General features: G+C 34.5%; 1 protein-coding gene across 1 annotated transcript in view; it reads left to right on the forward strand.

The window, feature by feature from the left end:
* The first annotated feature begins 4,404 nt into the window (after positions 1–4,404).
* Positions 4,405–18,066, forward strand: part of LOC129575430 (tyrosine-protein phosphatase 99A) — a 174,496-nt gene continuing 160,834 nt past the window's right edge. The window contains exons 1-2 of the mRNA XM_055459046.1: positions 4,405–4,807; positions 8,618–9,575. Of these exons, the coding sequence (XP_055315021.1) occupies positions 9,488–9,575 (88 nt within the window). The 5' untranslated portion in view covers positions 4,405–4,807; positions 8,618–9,487. The remainder of the gene's footprint in view (positions 4,808–8,617; positions 9,576–18,066) is intronic.

Consider the following 18,066-nt stretch of genomic DNA (forward strand, 5'->3'; position numbering starts at 1 on the left):
TATTGTTTGCTATAACAAGTATGCATCTGTGTTAGTGCGTCTGTGTTAGTTCAAACGTTGAAAAAATGACACATTGCACTTAGTCCCCAGGCGGCGCTGTATTGTTTACTATTTTCATGATCATACTACTACACTGTAAGTTTTCGGAGGGGAATGAGTAATCTAGATACTGTGCGAAATAGCGGTTTCAACTGTTTTTGGATGAATTTACACTAATTTTAGGGAAAAATGTGGTATTGCTTATGCGAACGCTCAAGTGGCTACTATTCATATACGTGTCAATACATAGACACGCACTGGTCACCAAGCCTGTGCAGTTGTATGTATTGTAAATTTTGCACACAGCAACTCGTTCAATACATACAACTGCACAGACCTGATTGGTCAGGTTTACTTGTTTCAACGCAATCTGATCATTTTTAGAACAATAGAGAAAATATTGAGTTGTCTTATTTTCATGGAATACTTTCATTTTGCACAGGAAGAGTCCATCAAGCAAATTGCAAGCACAAAGTTGATTGATTTTCATTCCTAAATTAACAAGAGAACGCCGAATTTCGGTTGAAACTTTTGTTTGTCTTTCGAACAGTCTTAATTGAATGGAAATTCCGTGATTTTTTTTTTGTCCTCGTGCGAGAGTTCCATGAGAAGCCTCTGCGAATAAAAGCGTACAGAAGGAAAAAAAAAATCGCTAAAATTGGGAACAAATATAAGGGACGTGACAGTGTCACGTTTTGGAAACAATGCCAAATTCATGTATACAATACTAAATTCAATTAAAATGGTCAATATTTTCTGTGATTTTTATCGTCAATATTTTCGTGTATTTTATTGGAAATTTCCTCGTGCCTCGTAAGAGATTTTGAAATTAATTCAATGTTTTTTTCGCGATGCGATGCGGAATATGTACATTACTCGTTTTCCCAGTATTTCTTGGTATATGTATGCATTATTTTTCTGCTCATAGATTTTTGTGTTGGAAAACAAACAAAAATATCAAAATATACAGACAAATATATTTCCATTGTTTTTGTATTCGCTACTTTTTAGTTGGTGTTTGCGTTTGCTCTCAATGCGTTGTATGGCTTCTTGCATCACATGAAATTTTGGTCATAGCATTCGTCATAACAAACATTTGTTTCAATTTGTATTTTTGGTGTACGTATACATTCCATATTCTATATGCGGAATCGTAGCTTTCATTTTTCTTCACAATTGCAAAACTACGAGAGCCAGAATACGAACAAGGGTATGAATGCATTTGCACATACGTTGTATGAAGCGCACATGGAGCTGAGTCAGTGTAGGGCATACATTGTACGTTTAATGCATACAGGTTCTGAAGTAGGGTCAACATTCAAAATGTCTGAGGAGCCTTAGTAGGAAATTTTCCTTCAAAATCCGAAAATATAAAAAAAATCTCACTTTTTAAATAGAAAAATAAATTTTGTGGGAAGAATTCCAATCAAGAGCTCGGTATGGACATAATTTGGTGCCTCGGACCTCTGTTCAGAGCGTATAAATAGTGCAATAAAACCACACATTCTGTTGTTGCGAACGATACTCACATACCAACAGATAGGATCTTTATCCAGTTTTCATGCGGTGAATGAAAACAATTTATCTCATTTTCTCTCTCTCTCTCTCTTTCACACTTCAATTGGAATCAGGTGGTATGCGCTGAGAAATCCTGAAACCAACAGCATTGCATTTCGCAAAGTTTGAAAATAAAACACGGAACTCTATCATGTAAGTGAAGAAGAACAACTGAGAAAAGCAAAAACCGTCTTAAATATGCGAATAGATAACAAAAACTAAAAAACTAAGACGAAGCGTTCCTTTTTTCATTGGTATATGAGTATAGAGTCTGGTCGCATTTTATTCATATTTCGCGCTTGTATGTATGTATGTATGTGGGTGAGCGCATGTATGCGTGTTTGGATGAAAGAAAAAACATCACCACATAACAAATGAAAATAAAGTAAGTTTTCTACGTTTTTTTTTTTTTTGATTTAGCTTTACCTGCAAGATGAGCAAGGATAGTTTGCAAAACTCTGAATCAAAGCGATCGAATGAGTGCTGGCGGGTACGACTGCCATAATTGCTAATGAAGAGTGGTATTCATGTACAGTGAGTCTTTGGCTGAACAACTTGAGATAAATTGCAATTTTTAGCGAATTTTTTTCCAAAACAAAAGAAACGAGAAATGCAAAATTTGTCACATCTTTTTATATGCTCTGCTCACGTTTGAAGTGCGGATAGCTGAAAACGGCATACATACAGAGTTTTTCTAATGAATTAATACTCATGTCTCTATCCTTTCGCCTGCGAACGGGACATACAGATTTACGGGCAATAACATATTATTAACTATACTTAATAACATAATAATAACGACTGGTATGTTATTAAGATATCGGCATATTATCTTAATAACGACCAAAAAAATCGCAAAAAAAAGTTTCACTTCAAAGGTTTTTTTTCAACACTTTTTCGTCTGACAAAAATTGACATATTTTTTACATGAAAATTTTTTTCGATTTTTTTTTTTTTGGTTTTTATTAAGATAATGTGTTATTATTATGTCATACTTTATTAAGAAAAAGAAAATCCCAACATAACATAATAATAAATATTTCGGGCAATAATATGTTGATAACATATAAAATATGTAAATCTGTATATATGAATACATCCAGACAAACGTATACACATTATACCAGCCATAAACTACTCTGCCTTCATGTTATTCGTTCGTATTACACAAGTAAAAAGTTTTTAATACTTTCCGAGTAATTTAAAATAGCTTAAATGCGAAAACATAAGTTTTAAAATTTAGAAGCACTGCATTTTCTTGGGTTCTCTTTCGTTCCATCTTCATCTCTGTCTTTGGGCCGGCGTCTGTTGTGCGTGGTTATACGTTCCGCGCTTGCTTGCCTTTGACGAGTTAGTGCTGTTGTGCGCTTATGTTATTGTTGCTGGTTAATTTTGTGTTTTGTTTTTTGGTTGCCGTTGTTTTCCTCCGATTTCGAAGATGTTATTAGTGTTCTTTCGCATAATGTTGAGTGTATTGCACACACTTCTTGCACACCATGTATACTGAACGTTGAATGCCACACAAGTGTCTCTCTTCTTTCGCCATATTTCTCCATTCCCTTCAATTTGTGTTTTGTTAATTTTATTTTCGTTTTTTTTACTCCTAGCCCTGTTTTTTGTTTCTTCGTAGCAATCGATAACATTTTTTATCTTCCGTTTAGTGTAGGAGTTTAATTCTTACGTGTTTTTTTTTCATACGCGATTTGCGAATAAGACAACGAAAGACGCAATTAGAAATCGAAGTAAAAAGTATTGCGGAACGAAATCCGGGATTGTAGTAAATAAAATTAAAAAAAAAAAGATCCATTTTCTATGGCACAGAAAAACATCAAATTGCAAATAAATATCCCGTACAGTTTGGGGAAAAACGATTCAGACAAAATCAAAGAGCAATTTTAAAAGCATTATTGAATTGGTGCGATAGATTATAATCTTACCTGAAAAATCTGAATATATCGTCCGCATTATTTTGCGCGATGCCATAAGCGATCTCATTTATTTGTTTGGCCCAGGTATCGCACAGACATAAAGACTACAATGCGATGCGAATCATTTATTTTAAGTCATAAGCATCGATCGATTCATTGATTCGTTGCTCGGTACATAGTTTGATACAGTAAATGTTTTTATGAATTCTGAATTTCAATGATAATGTGGATCGCTGCACTGTTTTTGTTTATTTGTTTAAGTAAATCGCAAAGCGCTCCGAGAAGAAGAGCTCAATTGTTTTGGCTTGCTTGGAAAATCAGATTTAATTTTGACTGAGTGTTTTTCAATCGTATAAGCGCATTCGTTGGTTTTTGTTTTTAGTATTATTTTTTTCCATCACTATCATTATTTTGTGTTATTGTTATTATTTTGTAAGTACTTGGACCGGCTATTACTTATCGTCTATATAGCTATATCAAACCTTATCACGTGACGTTGGTATTTGACGAAATAAATTGCCCCTTCAGTTCTTGCTTTCTTGAAATGCTTCGAATGCATTGAGTGAATGAATGAGTGTGTGACTGTGATTGTGAATGTGATTGTGATGAGCACATGCGCGAGACGCATTTAGAACGTATACGGTGTACACAACGTCGATGTTTCGTTCACCGCTCAGTGGATTGAAGCAACAAATGCGATACGAAAAATCAAGGGAGGGATGTTTTCCAAATGTAGGTTTTAGTGGATAGATATGCATACCGCACACACATACAAACCAAGAGCAAGACTACAACAACGACAGCAGGTCCGACGGCACGAGAAGCAATTTACTTGGAAAATGATGTGCTAGGCTGATCCAGGAAACATTCAGACCGATTTAGTTCCGTGTAAACCATTCTACAGTCAGCGTGGTACACTCGTTGCTTGTTTCAATTGAGAAACCGTTGAACGTTTTGACTTGCTACTCGTACATTCAATACAACACAAAGTAAGCTCATCGAAATAAATTCATCGAATATAGTCGCGACCAGCTCGAGCGACATCGTCATCATCATCGAGCAAATATTAAGCTACATTAATTCGATTTTGGTGTTTTCAATAAAAACGAACAAATCATTCACAATAATAAACAAATCTTAAACGATGTAGTTGCTCTACAATCGAGTGAAAACATTTCGCAAATACTACGTACATCGAAGGTCGTCGTCGACGTCGTCGTCGTCATCGTCGGAAACGGCAACTCCGGTTCTATGCAAACTATTGAATCGACGCTTTTGAATTGGTTTGTTTGTTTGTTTATTTATTTCATTGTTAAATATGAAAACCGAAGCGCATATAGTGAGTGCAGTTGAATTTCTTTGTTGTTTTGCCCATTTTTCCCCACTTACACTTCTATCACAAAATTTATTTTGGAATGGACAACGCAACGAGACAACAGAAAATGTGCAAATAAGTGCGTGTTGGTGTATTTGAAATGATAAAGAAAAAAGAGAGTTTTTTTTTGGACACACTGGTCCAAAATTTGGAACTAACTCGTGAGTGGAATCGGTATAGAATTTTCGTAGATGGCTCTAGTCACTAGGTAATAAATGATGCATCGCACATCAACCATTAAAATGGTCAAAGTGTCGATGCATGCCAGTGACTGCTCCAATACGTGTGCTTTTTTATCAGGCGCCACATTTACTGTAAAGTAGTTTACATGAATTTTGGAAGAAAAAAAAAACCATTCTTCTGTCTTTTCATCGACCAACCACATTCAATTCAGATGAATGCACTACGATTCTTTCATTTATACATTTACCGATCAAATCTTGTGGCGTTACTTTCTTACGGCTGGTGCAACCGCAACAAAATTGGTGTTGAACTAAACGGCAACGCGATGAATGCATCAAATTGAAAATAAAACTTTTGAAATCGAGTTTTGAGCGCGCGCTTCTTGCATGCTCATGCTATTTTAAATTTCAGTTACGTAATGTCGAAGACACAACGGAACAGAACGTGTATATTTGTGCATTTATGTGGAATATCCGATCGTAATAGTCGTCAGTTGGTAAAGTTCTTTTGTTGAACATTTCAATCGATATTGTGTTTTCGCTGTTAGTTTGCCATTTCAGTGCCGTATTCTCAATCTTTTTTTTCTCTGTTGCTTGAACAGTGTGAATTTATAATTCTGTTTGATTTACTCTGCTGCATTCATATAAAACTGGTCTCACATGCACGTTCTCATTTCAAAGATATCAATTGGCACATTGAGCATTCTGTTTTATGAGCAATGAGCATCGACTCTATTTTCGATAAATGTGAACTCGAATTCCAACCGACACTTATAATTCAGGCAACGTAATGAACTTACGTGCGATGTTCTGGCAAAATTTCATTTTGATTGTTCCTCCCAAGTGGAATCTCATTCTGAATGTGCACAGACGTGAATAAAAAAAAAAATGACAAAGATGGAGGCGACTCAACCGGATTCCATGATGAAATTTCAAAATTGATAATATTGCCAAATAACATTTTTGCCACTTCAAGTTTATGTGAAACCTGTGCCTCAGTTGCAGGAACGGAAACTCCGGCAAACCTTCCATTGAACAACTTGATGCCACACTACAAAATCGATACAAATGAATCATTCGGAACGATGAAGCTGTCTGTGATATCTAACTTGACCCATTTTCCTGCTGCATCCCACACAAGTCTGTCAACAGATATTAATTTGATGGACCGCTTGGAATTCACTTCAATCCAATCAGATCGTTGCGAATGCTTTGCATACTTGTATAAAGCTCTCCAAATAAGAGCACCAAATTTGAGCTGCATTGTTGAAAATTCATCATTATGAGGCCAAGTGTCAAACCATTACATACCAATGTTCTGGGATGCGATTGAGATTAAAAGAAATGAATGTGTCAAATTAACACACTCCACTTCAAACATACACAAACTACGTGAGCAAACCGCTCCAACATACACCGAACATGCTAACACACAACTAGACGTTATGCTGTGCAATACCATTGTGTTATTAATTTATCAGTATCCCGGGGTGGCCTGCTTTGCTACTTTGAGTCTTGCTCTATTCTTCTTCTCTAGTAGCATTGAATTGCAGCACGCGATTCCACAAATAAGTAGATGGTAAGCAGAAGGACAAAGCCAAAAAATATAGCCAAATGCCAGAAGAAATAGAATTCGGTACAGACGATTATTCCATTATTTAAGCATACAATTGCTTTTTTACACTACTTTTCTTTTTGCTCACGGTTTACAGTTTATCAATGCGTATTTTTGGAGTATTAGATCCGTTTGCCATCTTTTCCAGTGAATCTTCTAAAAAAATATTTTACTTGCATTTTTTATAATGCAATGTTATGTCATTAATAATGCCGTATCTAGCATATGTACGAAACATTCGGGCCATGTGAAGTATGCAAGAAGTGTGCTCAGTATTCGACTTGTGAAGTCAAAAAAAAAAAAAATTTACACTCGCGTTCGAATGCACGAGACGGAAGGAAATAAGCAAATCCGAACACAAAAACACTGTATGCACTATCGGCATGTGAACGAGACTGTTGAACACAAGCGAAACTACGTAAATTTAAAATAGTAAGACATTGTGAGAAACTAAGTGGTTTTGTTGAATTGCTACGACAACCATTCCAACCGCACCACCATCAGCAGCAACACCATACTACATACTGTGTATTGATCTTGGCTCTGAATCACTGGTAACATATATACATCATATGATAAAGAAAGAGAGAAAGAGAAAATGTATGAAAAAAAAAAACGCGCAGAAAAATGACAATCTCGAAAAGAAAACTATGTGATCGCTTATAATGAGTCTCACATTGGTTCCAACCACATCATTAGTTCGTCATGAAAATAGGATTTGAATCGAATGTCAAAGTGAATTTTAGAATGGTTTTTTTCTCGTTCATTTCAACAAACTACTTACTTAAAATCGCAAGTTTTCAAAAGTAAATACAAAGAACGTAAAAATACTCATCCGATACACATTATATAAAAATGGAAGAAATGATTGCGTTCAGACGCCATAAACAATTGCATTTCCAACAACGGCCAAGGTGGTAAAAGATAGATAAACACATATAAATGTAAAAATCCACACAAATTCATATCCATTTTGTAAACATACAGATATTTTGTGTCAACACCTCACACCAAATCAAATTACATGAGCTCGGTTGATAAAGCTATTCGCCCATGCGCCACTCACGTACTCCCATTTCCACTTACATAACAAAAGTGAGTTTGATGTCACTTTTTGAATAAATGCAATCATTCAAGCACCATAAGCACCATAGAGCTTCAACACCGATGGTGTTCTTCTGAATGAATTGCTGAACAGACTGCTTCAAACAACAAAATATGAGGAAATTCATTGTTTTCTATCATCATTCAATGCAATGATTCACAGAAACAAGGAATACTATGAAATTGAACAAACAAATGAAGGGACAAGTTGCAACAATGAACAACAATTTGTTTGTCCTTTGTTATACTCATAAATTCCAGTCCAAAATGATTGGCATTGTTTTTTCTTTTTGGAAATCACGTAAAAAGTTCACGCAATAAAACAATTATCGTTGTTATAATTCTCAGAGTAATGACAGAAAAAAGTCCATCTCACGTGCTGTGATGCTCTCATTCACTACTCCTTTGAAACGCATTCCATTGCATTGTGCATCTGTGGATGCATTTTTACTCAACTCATTGTCTTGTTGCATTCACAATTTTTAATATATCGTTAACCATCCAAATTGTAACATAGTCCAAATTGTAACAATTGAAAAAATAGACTAATTTTCTGCAAAACTTTGAAGGGTTACTGTTGTTTTTTATATCATATTTAAGAAGAACACGAAAAAATCTTCCGATATGAATAAATGACTTATTTGCATTTTCTTAGAAAAGTGGTTTATTTTGAGACTATGTTACAATTAGAACTATGTTAAAATTTCGATGGTTTACGATATTTATGCAAATACGTTTATAAAACGCATCCATATTTATCACATCAATGAATATAAAACATACCGAACAAACAAACTGACATTTGGCATTAATCCAGATGCAGCAGTGATGATGAGCATGTGCACATCTCCAACTTAATGCTCCTGAACGAAACACTTTTGGAAATCTAAATTGACCTACGTCCCGAACACACAAAGCCGTCGCAAAACAACAGAGTGCTGCTGCCAAATGGAAAATGAAGCTGTTTTTGCTGATGATATTAGAATAAAATAATAATTAAACTGTGAAGAAAAAAAAGAAGAAAAAAATACCGAATAAAAACACCATCGAACACAACGAGAAAGAGAGCGGAAAAACATTAAAGCAATTCACACACACAGTATAACAGAAAAAAAAAAAAAATTTGTTCAAATAAAAGAAGCTAAAACTCAAGGTTTTCTTTATTTGTTAATAATATGCAAATGGCAAATGCCTCCAGTTAAATGACTAAGCTGCTTAAATTTGTTTTAGATTGTACTGAATATTGCGCGAGTTAGGTGATAATTGTAAATTAATGGGTACGTTTTTATCAAATAATATGTAAAAAAAAAAATTGAATTGGGACGCCAGCTAAAATTGAAAAGATAAAAAGCAAAACGGAAATTAATTGAAGTGCAAAGTTATATGGAAGAGGTCATAAACAAGTAAAGCCTTCACCACCTCGAAGAAAGTTGAAAATTGAATGAAAAAAATCGTTTGTTGGGATAAAAAAAAACTACGTTTTACGAACCACACCATTCTCAAATCAATTGTTCAAGTTACCGTTAAAGAAAAAGGAATATAGCAATTGAAAGAGAAAAGGTAAAGAAGAAAGAGAAACAAAACGGCCGCAAAAATTGTGAATTTTGCAAATAACTTAAAAAAAGGCATGGAAGCCCTCATGTGATGCAATGTTTTACATAGATGGAATATAACGTTTTTAATAAAAATGCAAATTTTCATAGTGTGCAATAATCTCAGACTCCTCATTTATGGATTACTGTTCGTGACACACTGTCATGCAGGAAGGATTTTCGGTAAGTTTTTTTTCTTCTTCATTCCTTCTACTTTATTTCTATTACGACGCTTCGGTGTAGACTATTTCATGGCAAATTGATTTATCGATATGTTTGCTAATGTTCGATGTTCGCCATTCCGTTGGGCACATATGTGAATTTTATGGTTATTTTTCGCCTTTGTTTGGTATCAAATTTAGATCGTGCCACACACATCAGACATCACTCCCTACTATAATATCGATTAGAATACAAATGACTGATTTAAGGCAAATTCACAGGTTCTTGGCTGACAATCAACAGTGTAAATAGTCGAATGTATTTGATAAGGAAAATACATGTATGCCGAAAGATAGATAACAACTAGAGAAAATCTAACGGAACGCGGAACGAAGAAACAACATCCAAATAATATTTATTGAGTTAACAAAATTGTGACAAATGAAATAAGTTGGACAGAATATTGAGCGAAGTGCAAAAGAATAAGTGCTGTTAGTTCAACCAAGCTATGATAATTTGACCAACGAGCTATTTTCCCATTCGTTAGTCAATTTATATTTTATATGGTTGTTGTTCTTCCCGCTTCTATCATTTTTCGCTTGCTTCCCTTCACCAAACATGGCCATTGCTCGTACAATAGAATATGTGAAAACCAAGAAAAAGAAAATGAGAGACAAAAAAATAAGGAGAAATTTTGCCGAAGACAAAACAAATAACTCTCATTATCTCTTGATCTCAATAAATAAAATATGTATTATGTGTGTGTGAATGTATGCGTTTGCTTGGTTATCCAGTTGCCGCATAACGTATGTTTGAATTTGATATTTGGTGCTGGTATTCAGTGGTTGGACTACTGAATACGATGATAGAAAAATTCAGAGTATGAAGAAGGCAAACTGTCTCCACTGGAAATTCATGTGTGTCGATGTCGATGGAGTTGATTAAATTATAATGTGACATTAAGCTAGTGAAAATGTTGAAGTCTCGAGTTTATTTTTCGCATGTATAAGATTTAGACAATGTGGTAGCTGAACGGCCCATTCGGTCTGATCATTTTATACATACGGACCGGCCTGTGTATTGTATTGTACTGTTCTTACTATTCGGTCTGAGGCTGTGTGTGTGTAACGGATGGTGGGCCAGCATTGAGGAGAGCAACGAAGTTTACAATAATTTATTATCCCCTGCATATAAATGTGTGTGAATTATCTATTCAATCTTTATTGTCAAGATAATCGATCTCTATTGGAGCCGTGCTTGTGCTCGTTAAGATATTGGAGAGGAGAATGTTTGGATTCACTTAAAACAGTCGTTGGTTGCGTTTCGGCATAGGTATAGCCGCTTTATTTTCAAATGATTTTATGAAGCGCGGACCAGCCATAAGCCATTTATAGTGAACTGCTATAATTATTTATATCTCTATATTTAGATATCGTATATCTATATATGTATACATATCGTTCTTTCTCTATATAGTGTGCGTGTCCAATTTATATTTGGTTTCCTTGTGCCCGTTTCAAATCCAGGTGCCCATTATTGTTTACTTATCATTTTCAAACACTGAACGATTTAAGGTTAAGCGTTTAGCCTGCCCTCTCCGTCTCCCTCTCTTTCTGCTTCATCTATTTGGTTTTCGGCGATTTTATTTGTGTGCGTCACACGTTTTATGTGTATTGTTGCTGCTTGTTCGATGGCCCTTTGTACGTTTGCTCGTCGAAAATTTATGAACGCTCTGAACTCTGATAACGATATTATTAAAATAATGCGATTCGATATAAATCAGATGAAACGTTGATGATTCAAACAATCTAATGAACACAGTGAAGAGCACGACACATTTGCTCTGGAAAAAAAATGAACGTAATTTAACCTTTTGCCAGTGACGTCGCTGCTGAATTTGACTCTGCCTGTGGACTCGTGAATAATGTGATGTTTGGTGTGAGTAGGCTTTTTGTTTGTGCCATTTGTACCACCTGATTATGACAGGTGTGGTCGACAACAACAACATATCGAACTCGGTGTTACACAGCCATAATTCAAATCCATCGTTCGGGTTCACACAGACTAATGTATACATAAATCAATCTAAAACATTCGAATTACAGCTATAATTGATATTACCCCGAATAGTTTGTGCAATTAAGAGCGCTGCTATTCTCGCGCTGATAATCCAGGAACTAATAATAATAATTGACTATAAAAAGAATGCTAATAAATAATGAACGGCGCGACGGGAATTAAACGGATTACATTGAGAACTTGATCAATGAAATGAAAGAAAAATGATGAATTCACAGAAGCTAAAAAATTGTTCCAAGAAAAATAAAAATAAGTGTGAGACTAGCTTATACCACAGCTATCTCAACGCAAATGATCAGATTGACGCAACTTTTTCCGCCAAAATGATTCTCCCCCTAACGACAAGCAAGCATTCATCGAAAATGTATCGATTTTTGTCAAATTTCGGGCCGCTCCCGAGAATATGCCAGAACCAAGCGATACAGCCTCCGAAAAAAGAATTCTTAGAGGTCTTTTAAATTCAAATTATATATAAAAAAAATTCTAATGAAATTGCGTTTGAATAACATGATAAAATGGATAATAAATGTGGGCGAAATACATAGCGTTGCCTATTTTGGCCGTATCAGAAATCGACTAACATTGAAATAAAAGGCAGCCCATCTCGTAATGCATGCCACGAACAAGTAGTATCGATATTTTGCTTGAAAATATAAATATCTTATTTATGAAATAAAGACAAGAAATTATTTCTCCAACGAGAAAAAGAAAATTTGTACAGAATATTTTGGGATGGAATATAAAAATGTATTCACATTTCCGATGTAATAAGATAAAGGTGAATGCGTAAAGCTATTAGTCATTTCTTGTAGAATAAATTTGTTAGAAAGGGGGAAAAGTGCGTAAAACCACGGAATGATTGTGAATGAAAAACGAAAGAGAATGTAAAAAATGGGAAAGAAAAGTATTCTTTCCGAAAACATTAATTTCAATCATCACCCAAAAGCGAATCATTTATCTTCGGATATGCAATCTATACGAACCGAAGCGTCAGACAAAACTGGAAACCAATCCAAGGCTAACTAGCTAACAAAGGGATACCAAAATGAAAAGTGAATCAGAACGTTTTATACAGTTATTTAGATTTCAGATAGACCGATCTAAAATATTTACGACTATCAATTTATTTAAAATCTAAATATTTCGGTGCCAATCGATAGATGTCTGCTTCCATTAGAAGAATAAATCTTGTTTTGATTGAATGCGCTCATCCATATTGCGTGTCGGTATCGGAATGGTTACGTAAAAATTTGGAAATTTCCAAATCCTTTGCCAAGAAAACCCTTATATTTCATCATGGTGGCCACATGGCAAAACTAAATGTAGCAAAATGAAATACTACGTCTCTGCTTAGCACCACAAAAATGATGAAATTAGAAACAACTTTCCCAAGCTTGGAACAACTATATAAATACATAGTCGTAGCCTTTGGAAGCGATTTAAATGGTTTTGTTTATTTATGTGTGTATGTGTGTCTTGGCACTCATCATTTATCATTTTGTTGGGAGCAAAGCCCCGACGTCTAAATAAAATATTATTAAACTTATGCCAAAATACATATACACGACCATAGCTGATGTGCCATACTGATTGGCCATTGCTCCACTACAGCTAAATATGGACTAAGTCGTTTAAAGCTTTCCGGCAAAGTCAAATTTGTGGGAAATGAAAAAATTCATTGCAAATTCCAGCGTAAATACTTTTCAGTTTCATTTATAACGAACTGACACATTTGATTCACATATGACTGATAGTCGGGAACCTTATGACATGCATGACCGTAAATAATCCTATATTTGACTTCCCATGAGAATAAGTAGTCACAAATTGTGAATGTATGGTGTACATTGCATACTTTAATAAAAGCATGCCAAGGCAACCAAATGAATGAATTTAGCCACAGTTGCGACTAGCTACTATCGCGAAAGCGAATTTAATTAGATTTTTGTGAGACAACTTTCGCTAAATAATCCTGACTATGGCGCAGAAAGTGCTATTTTATTGAATAAAATAATACTAGTTATTAAATTGAATTGCGTTTCATTTCGCATATTTTCCGTACATATACGTTATTATATAATCAAAAAGCTAAAAAAGGCGAATTAAGTCGCATTTTCCTCTATTTTTATGAATTTCGTTAAGGTTTTGCCTGAATAACGGTCGATGTTCTGGTGAAAGTCTTTTTTATACGATAAGCTACCTAAGCGATTATTTATTGTCAAAAGCAAATGAGGTTCCGAAAACTGAATTCTAACGTAAAATGTAAGATAGCTACATCAAAAGCCCAAATTCATTAATACAAAAATCTTCAATTATTGTACAGTTTCATCACTCAATATATGTCAACAATATCAAAAATATGAACATTTCATTCAAATGCGATCAATTATAGAAATTTGAAAGGGAAATGTTTACTAAAATCATTACTTTCGTTTGTACTTATAAGGATACACGGATTGAGCAACTAATGTAAATGCGACAATTAGTGGGTGTCAATTAGTTCAGTTGATTAGCATTCTACCCTCTATTGATCCTATTCAAAATCATCATTATAGAAAACTTATGCATAGAATTAGCTTTCAAATCAATCCGGTTGAGGCAATAAAACTCAATTGATTTAGACAACAACGAATCAATTTCGAATTCGGTGATTTTATTTTGGATTTTTTTTTTCAAAAATCAAATTGGTTACATGACTTGGATTTCAAACCTGAAAACTGCGAACCATACGTTCTTATGATGGTGGAATGAATAGGAGGGGAGCACTTATGATTTGCATTTTCATCATGACTCGAGTAAAAAAAAAAATTGGTGTTGATGTTTTTGAATGAATATTGAGAGAATAACGATTACACAAAAAAAAACTCATTGGAGCACGTCATGCACTTACTCCATTCCCCGAGTACAAGCATAAAAATCAAGAGAAATTTAGCGTTCGTATACTTCCTTAAATCATTATTTATCAGTTTCAGTATGTTTTGTGTTCACGTTCTTTCCTCCGTTTATTGTGGCATGACTTTTTTCCCGGTACAAGGTTCCGCTTTTTAATGAATACCTATTTCAATCATTGATGTTTGTTGTGATTAGGATTTGATGTTTGAGACGAGTAAACTGAAATCGATTTTTGAACATATTTATAGCGGGTGGTTCCTATACTGTCTATGCTATGAATCATTTATTGGTAAATAGTAATTTATGGAAAAATCCTATTCCCCCCTTCATGAAATAATAACTAAAGTACACTTTCAAAGAGACGAAAAGACGTTGATTTTCTTTCGTAACTTCTAGAACTTGCGTCTATTGAATGTTTTTTTTTTTGTCATTTGAAGAAAAAAACACTCCCTATAATTATGGGGATGAATGAATTAATTTGTAGGCTGGGAGCGCCACACACTCAGATTAATTTGTGTAACTACTCTGGAATGACGTCGCTTCTTCATCTATTCGGTGTTATTATGGTTAATAATATCAATCAATCGCGAATATTTTCACTTCAAAATACCATTCCAAAATTTGAATGTTTGAATAAATGTGTTTTTTTTTTATTAAAGATTAAACATTTGTTTGTTACATCGAATATTAGGTTCAAAAAGGTCGGGGGATTAATAGTTTAGCATGTTTTAACAGAAGTGAACAAAAACGTCGATTAATTGCGACTGATGATTTGCTGGAATTTCGTTACAACAGTATGCAATGTAGTCAATTTTTTTTTTGTAAATCTTCAAATTTAATCCGTTTTATCATCGTAGTTATTTGCATTATGCATCAATTTTGTTCACCCTCGGCAAATGATGACAGAAAGATGGCGGTTGTGTTTCTAAGAATATGTATAGAAAATAGTCATTTTCCATGAATGAGAAAATTGATCATAAAAAGCAATAGTCAACCGAACGTATTGTTTTCCAACCGATATAAATTGCTCGATAATGAGTTTCAGTACTTAAGTCAATTGAATGATTTTCCCATTTGATAGAGTCTTTCAATTCGACTGTAATAATTGGATTTTACCGAGTCGGTATCCAACCGTACACGAGTTTAATAGTTGTATCATGTGCGTATACTTTGTAGTTGTTAATCTGTTTGCTACGGCAATTAAAGAAATTGCACATAATTCGTCAAAATAAATTCATTAATAGATTTGTTTTTTGTTGTTGTTGTCGACTCAAATGATTTATGCTATTGTTTCTATGTATAGTTCGTTAAGAGTATATTTACTGTATGACTTTTAAATGTCAGTTGTCAAGTCAATTCAAAAACGAAAAGATAAATACATTATTATTCTTATATAATTTTGCGGATAAATAGTGTATAGCAAGATGGTATGGTGTCGACAGACTCTTCAGATTTGACTTTCATATCAAGTTCGTTGCTTGGTGTACAAATTATTATGAATAATATTGACAAATGCATCGTCTTTTTGACAAACTTGTACAAATAAAAATTATTGTAGCTTGTCGAAATTAGGGAAAAATAGCAACGAACAGCACTGTCTCTTGCCGGTGGAAGAAGTTGTGCAAACACACTCAATGCTTCATTCGATAAGTGAAGAATTCTCTTTTCTAGTTGTACTTTAGAATCGCTGTTTACCTTTTAGTCATTTCCACGAGCCTTAATACTTTCTTTTGTATCTCTCGTTCAAGTCCTTATACCGCTCTTTGCGTTGGCAACATGTTTACATTAACATCACCCGCAGATAATCTGTGTTACAGATTTGAAAGTTTTCTTATTCATTGACAGTGCTATCTGTTCCTATAAACGAACGCACATCATGTACAGTAACGTAGTGACGTAGCCGTGTATAGTTACCACACAAAAAAGTATGAAATCCCATTCTTTTTATTGCTCTTGAATATTTGCGTATTAACATAATATTTTGCCGGAAACTCTTTCACTTGACGCTATTATATAGCGGCTTTGAGTCAGCTAGAAGTGTATTTCACTTGTTATGATGTACCTTAGTTTAAGGAATCATGAAAAAATCGCACAATTCCTCGAATGGATCTCGCTACATTAGTAGTTGTCGCGTTGTCACACTCGCACTACTACTGCTGACATTCGACTGCTGAATACATTGAATAGAACCGGATGCTAAGCAAACTTTTGTACAGGGTTACGCGCATATAATGCCAAATACCGAACTTACAATTCGTAGTCGTTCAATTTAAACAAGAGTCGACATGATTATCTATTTTTGCATATCAAATCCACTTGAGATGTATATATGGAATTTATCATTTTTGTATTCTGCATGCTTTTGTATTCTTTATTTCAATGCTCAGTGTTTCGCTTACACTTGGTGTGTGCGTTGCTGCCATCTCTATCTCTATCTCCATTTTCATCGTCATATTATATTCGCATAGTGTTTCTTGTGTCTTATGTGTCAATTGATATTCATATAAAAATGTAAAAATATGCCAATGTATACACATGCTTGCAAATATTCGCATCCTATTCCATTATCTGTAGCCATTCATATGCATTCATATTGTTTTTTTGGCTGCCGTTGTTTGTTATGGTTATGAGTGATTTTTGTGTTCTTGTTCTCATTCACTCCTTTTCTTATTGAATGTATTTTATTCACTTCGTATGAAAGGGCTCTTCTTGATCCTTTCATTTCAATATGCTCTGCCGATTCTCATTTCCTTTTTTTCTGTTCTTTTTCTTATGGTTCGGCATTTGTTTCTGCAGTGTTTTATTTTCGCCCATCGTTCGCATTTCGTTATTCGTTTGACTAAACTTATTCCATTATCATATTAAGCAAATGACAGAGAAAACGGAATGAAGATGAAAATCATACATATACATATATGTAGCAAATCATACTAATACATATATGTTTCTGCGGCAATTTGAAAGCAACAATAAACGTTGAATGGAAGACAGCGAAATTGAAATTTTTGATAAAATTACAAACAAACATATTTTAGGACGGTTCAACACAGGCAGTCCCTTGCATTTGAAAATATCATCATATTTCTGGCATTTTCGTATCAACACCCTGTTTAGCTAATTGTGCTCTTTTTTCACTTTCGATTTCCTCTTGTTTGATTGTATCTCATCCTAGATCTCATCTCTGGTATACTAGTTACATTTAGAGAAGCTCTCTGTTGAACAAAGGAGATATCGAGATAAAATCGCTCACTTTTTTTACCCACCATTTCTGCCGATAATACTTGCATCCCACCTGCGATGCTATTTTTATATATAAATATTCCTCTAAAGTTGAACGATTTTTTTGCTGTGATTTCTGCGTTTTAACTAGCCTAACAATGACAAACACAATCCATTTCCTCAACCATAATCCATGAATCCTATTTTAGATGCGACGATTTGTCAACGGCTAGTGGACGGACACTGTAGCACCTTGTGTGATAAGCGCAACCGAAAGAGAGAGAGAGAGAGAGAGAGAGAGAGAGAGAGAGAGAGAGAGAGA

Source organism: Sitodiplosis mosellana, unplaced genomic scaffold, assembly GCF_009176505.1.
Source record: "Sitodiplosis mosellana isolate CC-2019 unplaced genomic scaffold, AAFC_SMos_1.0 Smas_scaffold_6167, whole genome shotgun sequence".
In the NCBI taxonomy this organism is placed as follows: domain Eukaryota; kingdom Metazoa; phylum Arthropoda; class Insecta; order Diptera; family Cecidomyiidae; genus Sitodiplosis; species Sitodiplosis mosellana.